A 14,219-nucleotide genomic window follows, 5' to 3' on the forward strand; every position below is an offset into this window, starting at 1 on the left:
AACCATCCTAGCATGGCAAATATCAATATTATCATTACTGCTAGAATGTTATGATTAAAATCAATATTATCATTATTGTTATGTTATGAATTATTTGTCTCAGGCTTTTATTTGTTTTTTATTTGACTTGCGGAGATTAAGTGGTAATATATTCTCTGGTATCGAACATTCTTGGATGAAACGCACAAGCGCTGAATCCTTTACAGAGAAACGATGGACTCAGATACCGATATCCACGGGTTTTATTTATTTTCCTCTTGTTTGGAAAAAAAAAAAACAGGTTAAATAATCTGCCATGAAATTTCATGATTTCATGTGAGAGTAGAAAGTACTTTTTTAAAATTTCTTAGTACATTTATGACACTTTTACTGCAAAGGGAAAATCCTTTGAGCTTGGTGTTTAGAAAAAGACCACAAGGAATTCTCTTTATTTTTTAGAACCAAATTTACAAATCCATTCAAACAGTCTGTGTATATATATATATATTTTGTTTGTTTTAATAACTTTTTAAACTGAACTTCAAAAAAAAATTAAGATTATTCAAAATACACTTTGACTTCACTGCAGTCTCTCAATATTTACAAATATGCACAGTTTATGAAAGTCAAAGTCTCTGTCCTAACAAGTGTTCTTCTGTATTACAAAATCAAACAAATGAACAAACAAGAAAAATTGTTTCCCTTCTTCTTTTAAAATTGTCTTTCACTGTGCCAGACCGTTCAATGTCAGTGGCTAGTTGGTAAAGTAAGCCTCTTTAGGACATGTGTGATTGGTCGGATAAACATACGTGGTTGGTCAGATGAACATATATGATTGGTCAGCTCAGATAGAGGTCCCATGGCTTGAGTCAATGGCTTCTGGGAGTGGCCCCCCTGGCACCGCTTGGTAGGCAATGGGCAGGGGCATTTTTACGGGACTCTGACGGAAAAGGCCTCCGTTGGGAGCCCGGTGTTTGCAGCGCATGGTTGGGGGCAGGGTGGAGCTGCTGAGAGGGAGGGGGAGGTTCCGCCCAGTCATGCGTCCGACCCCGGGCCCCTCCTTGAGGAAGGGGGTCAGGGAGAGGCCCCCTGGGGTGAAGTCCCTCACGGCCTCTTGGGGCCCCGGATGCTGGCGCTTCCTCCCCATGCTGCCCAGGTCCAGGGCGGAGATCTCCACCGCCTGACCAGGCAACTGCTGATGGACCAGCTCCTCGTCCATCAGTCCGCTCAGACGCTGGTGGACCTGCTCCAGGTTCACCTCTTTGTCCTGTGAAGAGTGACAGACAGAGACATGGGACAGAAGGATGGAGAGATGAAGAGAGAAAAGGCTGAAGGAATTGTGGCCAAGGGGATGTGTAGTCTTATCAGAATGGGGGTATGAGGCCAGACATAAACTATGGAGGGAAGGGAAAGATGGACTAAGGAAAGGAACGAGAGAGGAGAGACCTGCTAGGGGAGACCTGCTAGGGGAGACCTGCTAGGGGAGACCTGCCAGGGGAGACCTGCCAGGGGAGACCTGCCAGGGGAGACCTGCTAGGATAGACCTGCCAGGATAGACCTGCCAGGGGAGACCTGCTAGGGGAGACCTGCCAGGGGAGACCTGCCAGGGGAGACCTGCTAGGATAGACCTTCTAGGGGAGACTTACTAGGATAGACCTGCCAGGGGAGAGCTGCTAGGGGGGATGTCAGTAATGTCTTACAGAGATCCTGTCATTTCTTTATTCTATCAGATTTCTATTAGCTTCTAACTACTACTAATTGTGTATTCTCAGATATATGGGAACCTGCAACAGCACATTTGCATAAAGCCTAAATGGAACCTGAGATGGAAACTTCACAAGTCCCAGTTAAAGAACCAAACTGGTGCAGAAAGACACAGACCACTAATGCAGATCACTACTAAATGAAACCTGGATGAGGTTTAATCCTGATACAGATTTAACCCTGACTTACAGATTTTAAGTTTTGAATTTACAGCTGGATGTAACAGTAGGTTAAAACAATCCTGAAAATCACAATTTATATTTTTCATTAAAGATAAAATGTTTTATTCTGCCATATCAGTTGCCTGCATAAATACTGATTTAATGAACAATGATCTGATTTGTTTTCTGTTGGTGAGTGGGACCAGTGATAATGCTTTTGCAAAAGCACTCATCCCCACTTTATTAAACACTAATCCCCAGGGCAGGTGTTTCTGACTGCAGGGCCCAGTGATTCTGACCCAGGGTCAGTGTTTCTGACCCAGGCCCAGTGTTTACAGCCCACTATCCTGGTGCTGCTGTATAACTGTCACAGCTGAATTGAGAACCGGCCCTGTGGTCAGTAGGTGAATATGGTACACAGAACTATAAGGTAACACAGCCACCGTAATACGAGACTTACACATGCATTCATACGACAGACACACCAAATAAAGTGTTGAGTAACACAAGGTAGGTGTTTCTGTTCTGTGATTCTATTAGTCATGTAAGAGAGATCATTTGTTAACAAACTGTAAACAAACAAACATGTCAGACACTCAGACAGACAGCAATATTTGTCCATATGGAAACAGAAAGCAACACTGTTTTCAGTCAGTCCTTGAAATCTTAATAGTACAGTCTGTAAATAGTCTGCAGGTTTCCATTAAGGGCAGATCTCCTTCTATGGAGATTGCTGTACTCTGTGCTGAAGGGGCAGTATTAACATGGACCTGACCCTCAGGGGAATGAAGTCTGGTTATCTGTTCTTCTCTGTCATATTCCTGTGTCACTGGTTACTGAGAACTGCTGTAAATAAGAACTCAGGAGTTACACGCATTTCAGCCATTATATGGTTCACACCAGCTTGGGTTCTGCGTGAAATACCCGTAGTCGTCCGCTGAAGTGTCTTTAGACCTAATTCTCCACAACTTCCTCCTCGCTTTACACCCACTCAACATTTTATAGACTTCACCCAAGCTTTACAGAAAGCACTCAATGTTTTACAGACTGTGCTTAAAGGAAGGCTGTGAGATCTTAGATCAAGAAAATGCCAGACCTCAGATCTTCAGCTGACTGAAACGAAGTCGTTGGGATGGATGACAACTACACGAATGCATGATTCGGCACCACAAATAATGATTCGGATTGTGCATCATTCCAAACAAACAAAACCAGTGTGGAATGATGCACTAATGGTTTTCATACAGTGACTTTACGTTGTAATACAGTAATCCTGTCAACAAGAGGCTGGGACTTCAGCTATAGTGCTGCGTTCAATCAGCGTTTGGTTTACTGCGTAATGGACAGGATGTCAGTGAGAGAAAGTGCAGGTGCAACCACGGAGACGAGGGACGTAGCGGAGTCTTCCTCACTGCACACACTTTAGTTTAGGGATCCAGCTTGTGCCTTTTTGCGTTGAGCCTCTGTGTGGACAGATTAGCGCCCACCTGGGCGAGCGCTCACGGACATGCTACAACAACCCAGGGTGAGTGAATGGGTGACCACAGCAGCACCAACACCAGGACGCGGGGCGCGAACGCCAGCCACAATATACAGCACATTAGTGATAACAAACGCCCCCTTGGGGGTGCTGCACCACGTGATCCCACCAAAGTGATGTTCGATGGCTAAACCGAGATCATCAAACATAGAACAGGAAATGCAGTCGAGTTTCTGCTTGTCTTTTCTCTTCAGCAACACTCAAACATTCAGGAGTAAGGAAGTCACACCTATAGCTGCGTGTACTGGAGCTCGACTAAATCGGGGCTGGCGTCACTGGCGTCTGGATCCGTAAAGTAGAGTGTGGCAGTGGCAGCACAGTCCCGGGCCCGCGGGGCCGCCTGGGATGTCACCTCTTTGGGCTGCGGGCGACGGCAGCGTGGGCTGTTCCACCAGGTCTCCAGGCCCGCCACCAGACAGGCCAGCAGCAGCCCGGCCGCCAAGATGCAGAAGACGCCAGCGAAACTGTGCAGCCGCAGGGCGCGGCCCTCGGGGAGGGGCTCCGCCCGGCCGTCCAGCTCACAACGCCCCTTCTGAGGCCACCACTTCTGCTTCAGGACGTCCAGGTCTCCCCTCTCCTGCAGCTCCAGGATCCTGCAGACACAAGTTCAGATGTGGGAGTCAAAACACACGTCTGGATGAAATGTTAGAATTTAAGAGAAAAATAAAATTACTTTGAAATTTGAGGTTAAATCTGGGTCAGTGTAAAGGGTTCAGTTCTATATGGCAGCCAAATGGAATTAATGATCAATGAATTCAAAGAAAAGAAGAAAGTAAGATTAAGCAATATTGGGATTACAGTCTCTTATTTAAGAGGTACACTCTGTGATTCCTTCCAGCAGGGCTCATAACAATAGCCATAAATTAATGTGATACTTATTACGTGAAACTTATAACGTAAAAGTGTCTTATGCTAGATTGCTTTGCTAATAGACATATGCTCAATTCATTCAAAAGAATGTCCAGTTATGGCTTATTACCAGTTATTTTGGACATATTATCAGTGCAAATTATCCAAGTGATTTGACCCCATGTACTGCATCATTAGTCAACATTAGTCATAACACATTAAAGCTCAGAGCAGAGGCATTAAAGACTGTTCCAGAAATGTGAGATATGTAGAAGCATCTGTGGAGCTCAGCTAAAGGCAGCACAAGCAGAACCAGGGAGAACATTCTGGAGACAATGTCTCTAATCACATCTTCAACAGAGATCTGGAGAGAGACAACATCTCTAATCATAACTCAACAGAGATCTGGAGAGAGACAACATCTCTAATCACATCTTCAACAGAGATCTGGAGAGAGACAACATCTCTAATCACATCTTCAACAGAGATCTGGAGAGAGACAATGTCTCTAATCACAACTTCAACAGAGATCTGGAGAGAGACAACATCTCTAATCACATCTTCAACAGAGATCTAGAGAGAGACAATGTCTCTAATCACATCTTCAACAGAGATCTGGAGAGAGACAATGTCTCTAATCACAACTTCAACAGAGATCTGGAGAGAGACAATGTCTCTAATCACATCTTCAACAGAGATCTAGAGAGAGACAATGTCTCTAATCACATCTTCGCCAGAGATCTGGAGAGAGACAACATCTCTAATCATAACTCAACAGAGATCTGGAGAGAGACAACATCTCTAATCACATCTTCAACAGAGATCTGGAGAGAGACAATGTCTCTAATCACAACTTCAACAGAGATCTGGAGAGAGACAACATCTCTAATCACATCTTCAACAGAGATCTAGAGAGAGACAATGTCTCTAATCACAACTTCAACAGAGATCTGGAGAGAGACAACATCTCTAATAACTCAACAGAGATCTGGAGAGAGACAACATCTCTAATCACAACTTCAACAGAGATCTGGAGAGAGACAATGTCTCTAATCACAACTTCAACAGAGATCTAGAGAGAGACAATGTCTCTAATCATAACTTCAACAGAGATCTGGAGAGATACACGCAGTGTCTCTTAATTCTGGAGTACCCAGCGTTAAATAGCGTGAACATCCACACAGGCACGTGATGTTGTTTTCATCCCAAGGCTTCTCTGATAAACTTCAACAAATATACCTGGCAGTCATTTTCCAATACACTATGTGTTATAGAGGTGGAAATGAACAGATCCATAACCACTGTGTTGCTTGCACGATGTCTATTAAGCTGAGAAACCTTTAAATTATTTAAAAGAGCCCATGTGGTACAATAAACCTAATTAACACAGCAGGGTGGGTGGGGAAAGTAAATTTAGCATCACAGCATGGTGGAAACTTAAGTGAGTGCGTGATACACGCTTTAGGACACAAACAATAACAGGAAAGTCTTCATTTAAGTTGCAAATGTTTGGCTTGTGTGTGAGGTGTCGTTCCAGTGTCCACAGTAAAGACATGACGGTAACACAACAATTCGGTCAATCTCTCAATCACTCAATATCTCAAGGCCGATGATCATTCAGTCATTTGTGTCAAGTCTCAACAGTCGATGCTAAACAATGGAGTTTTTCAGTCATAAGTTCCTCAGCAGCCCAGGGTCTCTACCTAAACTCAAGATTATTAGAACTTACATCAGGATCATATAAACCAGTGGTTCCCAAAGTGGGGGGCGCGCCCCCTAGGTGGGGCTATTGCGGGGGGCGGGGGGGGGGGGGGGGGGGGGCGCAGAGCTTGGAAGTAAAGCCTGGTTTATACTGTCGCGAGTGACCGTAGCGCGTGACTCCGCCCACCTCGCGCCACCCTGCACGAACGGTGGAGGCGTTTATACTTGCGCGAGCTTCACTGCAGTGTTCTCCGAAACGATAGGTGGCGATAGGTGGCAGTGGAGAATAAAAAACCCCTGCAAAACCGGTGAAAGAACATTTTTACCTGATGTTACACCAGGAATCAAAATAAATAAATATATACACACACACACACACACTATATATATATATATATATATATATATATATATATATATATATATATATATATATATATATACATAGATCTATATAGATAGAAATATACATCTATGAATCTGCGCGAATGGTGGAGGCGTTTATACTAGCCGCGTCACATTCTTTGTAGTTTTGTCCGAAACGATATGTGGTAGTACAAAGAAACACCCCTCAAAAACAGGGGAAGGAACATTTACCTGAAGATTTTTAATGTTGCTTTGTGTTTCAGGTTTGAAAAGTGCTGGAATTTAGGCTAAAGTATTTGAAAATGCTTGAAATTGTAACTACTTCGTTTCACGACAAATGTCTGTCTGACTGAACAGTTCTCTTGTATTACGTTAACAAATACGAGCCTCTTGTAATTCCAGGACGAAACATGAGAGAACGTGAAGACGTTAAGATTGGGCATTTGAAAATAAATAACCATTAAATAATGTGATTAAAAAGCAAATTATTTCGAATCATTTCGAGTATATGTATAAATATTTAACTTAATTAAGTTTAACGTGCTGGGAAATATTGAAATGAACCTTGAAAGTGAAGTACAAGTGCTTGAATTCCACCTTGTACAGGTGTATGAACCCCACAAACATGACTTTGTTCATTGCGCTGAAGTGCGGTGCGCGCGAAGTTACACATTTCGAGAGGTGCACGACCTCGCGAACCGACAGCGCACGAGGCCTCGCGCACGTGCGGAGCCACCGCGATTACGTCATTTTCGCCACGCGGACCCTCGCGACGCATCAAGTATAAACCAGGCTTAAAACATGTGCACATGTGTCAATATGGGGGTGTGTGTGTAGGGGGGGGGGGGCGCAAAAATATTCTTATCTACTAAAGGGGGGCACGGCAGAAAAATTCAGCTAAACTCAACTTACCTTCAAGCAAGTCTGTGGTAATTCCACCATTACTGATAGTCAAGCCATTTAGCAAAAAGAGACACAAACTTACATGCGATGAATCTACCTTAAATTCTTCTATCTGAAAACGTTTTTCAGTGATCAGCAGAGCTGTAATCAGAGCTGTAACCTACACATCAGAGATAAAACTATAGTACTGAGTATAGAACCAAGCTATACTAGCCTTACTTTATGGTTAGTTTAGATATGAACTTTTATTATTATTATTATCTATAGTAATAATTTGGCAACCCTCCGGGACTCAGCATTGGACTTTCAGAACTGAATCGGCTGCATATCGACAGTGAAGAAGAGGAGGACATGTTTCAGTGTGAACCTCCAACGTCTTGCCTGCCAGATTAGCACCTTGATAAAATATAATTAAAATATGAAAGTCTTAATCTTCATGTGTAACGCTGAAGGACACAGATGTGTAGTGGAGAGAGGAGGCCATGACACACACACAGTCACCTGGGTCACACCCTGTCCTGAGCTTTATGCTACTGTGCTTAAAGCTCAGTCAAATTCAACTTTGACCCCATTTGCTGCTGACCTTTCAAAATGCAACGTCGGGTGATAAAATATGGCAGAGAGCCACAGAGACGTCCAGGTGAGCTCAAAATGGCCTCCAACTGTAGGCCAGACCAGCATGAAAGAAACGTTGAAGGGAAACAAGGAAGGAGGGAGAGACAGAACAGAGAGAGTGATGAAGATGAAGAGGGAAGGAAGGAGAGACGGAGAGAGAGAGAGGGGGAGAGAGACAGACAGAGGGAGAGAGACAGAGAGAGAGGGAGTGAGAAAGAGAGAGAGTGATAGAGACAGCGAGAGGGAGAGAGACACTGGGAGACAGTGATGACACAGAGAGAGAGAGACAGCACTCACTTCTAGGAGAAGAGGTCTGTGGAGAGAGAGAGAGAGAGAGAAGAGGTCGGTGGAGAGAGAGAGAGAGAGAGAGAGAGAGAGAGAGAGAGAGAGAGAGAGAGAGAGAGAGAGAGTGTGTAAGTAAGTACTCACTTCTGGGAGAACAGGTCGGTGTAGGGACTCCCATGCTGGAGCGCCAGCCCGTAGCCCTTGGTACTGATGCTGCCCCCCCGCACCATCAACATGCAGTCACCATCCGTCAGGGCTGCGTATTCCACCACCGCCATGTCCCACAGGAAGGCGTACGACTCCTGCTTGGCCTTACACACACACACACACACACAAACCAACGGCAATACACAGAAATAATAAAAGTCAAATCACATGAATAAATTAGTGTAAAGCACAACACACCTTACAAGAGAAATCAAAAGTAATGATGGTGCAATAGAAATGCCCATTCAGTTCTATGATGATGGGTGAACACATTTTTATTCAGACTGGTCATTGTCATGACGGCAAATCATATTTCTGTATATTGGAGTCACATGACTGATTTATGAGTTTAGCATCTGTGTTCAGCAAAACTCCTGGTTATATTTATATATATTTATTCATTTTACAAGCTTGTGTTATGTAATTAGTGGGACCCCCTTTTGCTAGCAAGACTAATGCCTTTTCTTAGTTATAGTTAATGCCTTTCTTCTAGTTGTCTAATGTGTGTTTTTGGTAGGTTAAACGGTCATATGTGGCTTGCCTTAAAATGAGTGCATTATCAATCTTTTGGCTTCTGCACGACTTGCTTTTAAATACTAGAGACTAGAGTTGCACCGATACCGATACCGTATCGGTATCGGCACCGATACTGCCACTTACACAAAGCATCGGTATCGGCAATAGAGAGCGCCGATATGGTGAAGCTTATTGACGCGCATGCGCACCACTAAATGGCGCTTGACTGAAGCCAACGGCATGTCCGCGGTGTGGGAGTATTTCTCGGTTGAGACGGGCAGCAGCAAAAATGCCCGCTGCAAAATTTGTAATGCCAGCATTTCGAGGGGTGGCACGACCACCAAAGACTTAAATACGTCGAATTTAATTAAGCATTTAAAGCGAAACCACGTCAAAGAACACAGCGACTTCATCCAAGCAAGCTCAAAGAAGCAAGCTAGCACAGGTCAGCAGCAATCCTTAGAATGTGCGTTTCACAGACGTGACAAATACCCACCTGACAGTGTCAAAGCGAAAGCAATAACAGAGAAACTGGTTGAATTTGTCGCGTTGGATGACCAGCCCTTATCAGTCGTTGATAATATAGGTTTTCGACGACTAATTGAACAGTAAGAGCCAAGGTACAACTTGCCTAATCGGCGCTACCTTACTGAGACGGCTCTACCGCAACTGTACACCCGAGTCTATGAACATGTGAAGGAGAGCTTGAAAGATGTCCCTATGATTAGCTTTACCTCAGACATATGGAGTTCAGACGTGTGTCCGATGACCTTATTAAGTTTGACTGCTTCGTGGGTGGATGCGGGTTTCACGTTGAAAAGCGCAGTTCTGCAAGCCAAGCCATTCCGCGGCTCACACACTGCTGAGGCTATCGCGGCAACTTTCGAGGATATGCTGAAGGAATGGAATATTCCGAAGAACCGTGTCCATGTAGTGTTGAGAGACAATGCCAAGAACATGGTAAAGGCCATGAATGATTTGGGGCTACCTAGTTTAGGTTGTGTTGCCCACTCGCTAAACCTCGTTGTGCACGAAGGTCTCTTGTCACAACGTAGCGTTTGTGATGCACTGGCTAGCGGGAGGAAAATCGTTGGTCATTTTAAACACTCTCCGTTGGCATATTCCCGTCTGGAGGATATTCAGGCTGACCTGAATTTACCCATTAAACGACTACAGCAAGATGTACATACCAGGTGGAACAGTACGTTTTACATGGTCCAAAGTTTGATTCAACAGAAGCGACCACTGTGTGCTTATGCAGCTGACCATGATCTGCCCGCCACACTGACTGCTAATCAGTGGGGGTTGCTCGAGAAAACACTCGCTGTTCTAGAGCCGTTTGAGGAATTGACACGTGAGCTCAGCTCTTCGACTGCATTAGCTGCAGACGTAATCCCCGCTGTTACTGTACTTCGACGCCTTCTCCGCAAAGAAACGAATGCCGACCAAGGAATAAAAACGATGAAAAGCACCTTACTGGATGCGGTTAACTCAAGATTTAGCACGGTTGAGGAAGAGCCACTGTACTCATTTGCAACTCTGCTGGATCCGAGATACAAAGACAGGTCGGTTTTTACCACGTTTTGGAGTCATATACTATTTTTGCCCAATATATAATCTAGATATAGGGCTATGGATAACAGTTTTAATATGTTAATTCAAATTGTCATTTGTATGGGCGTACTGATTTATATAATATTTACAAAATAGATGTAATAAATTAGGTAGGCCAGCTATACTATTGTTTTGAATATATAAACCTACCTTAATTAAGCAGAAAGAAAATATTGCTACAAAACCATACTTGCTGTCTTTGAATGGTTATCAGCTGATAAAGCTTATTTGTTGTAGGTATTTCACAAATTCAGACTCCTTGCAAAAGGCAAAGATTGCTTTGACACAAATGGTTGAGAAGATGGAAGAGAAAAGTCCTGCAGCTGCCTCAGCTGAGCCAGTTCAGAAGAACCCACGTCTAGATGCTGGGAGTCAGAAAAAAAGCTGTCTTGGTGGCTTATTTGATGAAATCCGGCAGCAGAATGAACCAAAATCCAGCCAAACAAGCATGAGTGCTACAGACGAGGTCCACATCTATCTTTCTGAGCCAACAGTGTCTCGGTCAACCAATCCATTGGAGTGCTGGAGAACTAGCCAAACCCAGTTTCCTTTACTGACGACCCTAGCTGTCAGCTTCCTCAGTGCCCCATGCAGTAGTACTGAGAGTGAAAGGCTCTTCAGTGCAGCCTCACTTGTTGTGAATGAACAAAGGAACAGGATACTTGCAGAAAGAGCAGAAATGCTGCTTTTTCTCAAGAAAAACCTTAAATTGATGCTAAAGTAAAGCTAAGCCATGTTTATGCACAAAAGCTCCACTTATGTTTGTTTAAATTGAACTTGCTGCACCTTTTGTTTGTACACTTTTTTTTCCTCAAAATTTGTGGCTTTGTTGCATGCAAATAACCAAGCAGCTCAAACCTTTTTTTACATAGAATTTTTTTGTTTGCATACTTTTGTTAGCACTTATTTAGTTTAAGCAACTTGTTTAAATTTGAATTGAATTGAAACAATTAAAAAGCTGTGAAGCATAGCGAGATTATGCTTTCCTTCTTGCACATGTTTCTGCATTGTGGCAATTTATTTTTTCATAGCTCTGAAACTTTTTAATGTACAGTTAACCAGTAAATTTAAGTCAGAGTTGGTATCGGTATCGGTACTCGGTATCGGCAGATACCCGAAAAGCTGGTATCGGTATCGGTATCGGTAAGGAAAAAGTGGTATCGGTGCATCCCTACTAGAGACCCTGAGAGAGGACGAAGAATCAGGACTGAATGAAGAATTGCTCCAGGACTGAATGAAGAATCGCTCAGTACTGAATGAAGAATCGCTCAGTACTGAATGAAGAACCACTCAGCACTGAATGAAGAATCGCTCCAGGACTGAAGCAGACTTGGAAAGAAACCTAAAATATTTCAAACCGTTTTTTGAGGGCTGCAAATCACACATACCATCATCCCAGCTTCTGTATAGATGATGTGCTCTGTTCCTTCATCGCCTTTGATGCTACTGTTAGCTGTAGCCTACACCCAGCCTACACCTAGCCAAACCTTGCCAAACCTAGCGCCCACGTGCCCAGCTGTTAGGGTTGAGGGACTTCAGTCATGGCTTAGGGCCTGGGAATCGAACCCATGACCTTCTGGTCACTAGACCAGTGGTGTTTATGGAGATCATGGTGTTCATGGTGGACTGTTTCAGAAGGCAGCAATAATTACTGTAGCAGAGAGCATAACATGAACAATTGTTGCCTGACTTGAAATGGTTAAATTACACTGATTGTTCTCACTGTCAGACTGCAGGAGAAATTTCAGTGCATTTCACCCACAAAACACCAGAGGTGATCAGGATAACCTAGTTATGCATGTAGCCTGTGTCCTTGCTCCCGATTCAGTGAATGAATAAAAGACTGAATGAATAAATATTCAAATGGCCTACTTGTATACAATATATTGGATCTGAGCACTAGCACACTGGACTGTCTGCATCTGTGTTAATATTCAGTTGTCCTGTAATGTCCTGTATACTAGGTCCTGTACAGGGTGTCATAGGATACCAAAGCTTCATCTGACTGACTACCTCAGCATTCTTTCCCACACTTGGTTCCTGCCGTTATCATGAACATTGAACTATGACGAAGAGAATAAATGAAGGAATCACTTGAGGAGACAACGTGAAGATGTTGGAAAAGATCTCTGGTCTCTCTGGCAAGCTGGTCTATCTGTCACACTGGTTCCTGTCAATCTGGTCTCTCTGTTTCTCTGGTATGTCTGGCTTTCTGGTCTCTCTAATACGCTGGTGTCTCCATCACACTGGTCTCTCTGTCATGCAAATGTCTGTCATGCTGGTCTCTCTGTCACGCTGGTCTCTCTGTCATGCAGGTGTCTGTCATGCTGGTCTCTGTCAGACTGTCTCTGTCATACTGGTCTCTCTGTCATGTTGGTCTTGCTGTCTCTTTGGTCCCTCTGTCTATCTACTCTCTCTGTCTCTCTGGTGTCTGCTTTTCTAGTCTCTGCCACACTGGTCATGATGTCTATTTAGTCTCTCTTTCTTTCTGATGTGTCTTTTTTTTCTTCTTTTCTTCTCTGTCAGTCTGGTCTCTTTACTGCAATGGCCATGACATTGTAAGGAAAAAAAGATGGTAATATTTCTTTGGGAAATGGATTTTGACTTCTTTCCCTCTTCTTTCCATACTTTTCAGGGTTATTTTTGACTCTTGATGTAATCTTATTTCTTTCAAACACAATCCCTTCACTCTCTCTGTAGCTGTGGAACATTTGCACTGTTTTGACTTGTCAGAAAAACTGAATAAAATAAGTCAATAGTGGAAAGAGAAGACAGCCAGTTTTAATTTGGCTTTATCATAAAAATATGCAGTTTTCCACAAACCCTCCTCCCTTTCTGTAATTTTCTGAGATCATGTTGCTTGTGCTTATGGATGGCTCCGTATCTCGTTTATAATTTGCCTTTCAAAAATATACCTGTTAATGTGACATTTTGATATTCCCTATTTATCATAATAACAAGAGCACCTCAGAGGAATTTCATTCAAATGTAATTAGCATACTAAATCACAACTAGCCTCTGATTATACACCTGTGTGCCTGGAATCGGCTGCTTCCAATTTGTGAAATTACAAACGTGATTGTGTCAGCTCAATATGGACCAGGCAGGGTGAGTCTCACACAATCAGGAAAAGCGAGGATAAAGACACTGTAAAGAAAACGAACTAATTCAGTTATACAAGGGCCTGGTGAGGCAGTCCTGACTGTTAATCGCTTCTTGTGTGTGGACCTCAAAGCCTCCTGCACTCCCTGCTCCTGGAGATAGAAGGATCTGTACCACTAGGTCATGCACATTCGGTCCTGTCTCTTTGCAGCTTATTAGTTAAGGAATCTGTTCGGATGCAGCTGAAATAGTGATGCAATAAAGGATGAGGTAATAAAGGATTAGGTAATAAAGGATTAGGTAATAAGTTGTGATTACACTTAAGTGAGGAATCTTGCAAGCAATCACATGATTAGTCCTGTAATGCATTCCTCATTATTACTTGGTCAGTATATGACATGGGAGCACCTGCTTTCTCATGTTGATTTTTCAAATGCAACATATTTGTCTAATAAATGGTTAAGTTATAATAATCCACATAATGTTACAGATCTCTAACCAACTAGATTTGAACACTCAGTGCTGACTTGCAGTGCTAAATATATTCCTGTTCATTGCATAGTCCAATTCAAGAAAAGAGTGAGATATTCTGGGACTTTTTGACGTCTCACATTCAA

The 14,219-nt window shown here is 43.2% G+C and overlaps 1 protein-coding gene across 2 annotated transcripts in view; it reads right to left on the minus strand.

Annotated features, from left to right (window-relative positions):
* Nucleotides 1-269: 269 nt before the first annotated feature.
* The window catches only part of grid1a (glutamate receptor, ionotropic, delta 1a), a 267,052-nt gene continuing 253,102 nt past the window's right edge, over nucleotides 270-14,219 (minus strand). For both annotated transcript variants that reach the window (XM_076978701.1, XM_076978702.1), the window contains 3 exons: nucleotides 8,308-8,474; nucleotides 3,797-4,037; nucleotides 270-1,246 (listed from right to left, as the gene is read on the minus strand). In XM_076978701.1, the coding sequence (XP_076834816.1) occupies nucleotides 824-1,246; nucleotides 3,797-4,037; nucleotides 8,308-8,474 (831 nt within the window). In that variant the 3' untranslated portion in view covers nucleotides 270-823. The remainder of the gene's footprint in view (nucleotides 1,247-3,796; nucleotides 4,038-8,307; nucleotides 8,475-14,219) is intronic.

This window comes from Brachyhypopomus gauderio, chromosome 17 (genome assembly GCF_052324685.1).
Source record: "Brachyhypopomus gauderio isolate BG-103 chromosome 17, BGAUD_0.2, whole genome shotgun sequence".
Taxonomy (NCBI): domain Eukaryota; kingdom Metazoa; phylum Chordata; class Actinopteri; order Gymnotiformes; family Hypopomidae; genus Brachyhypopomus; species Brachyhypopomus gauderio.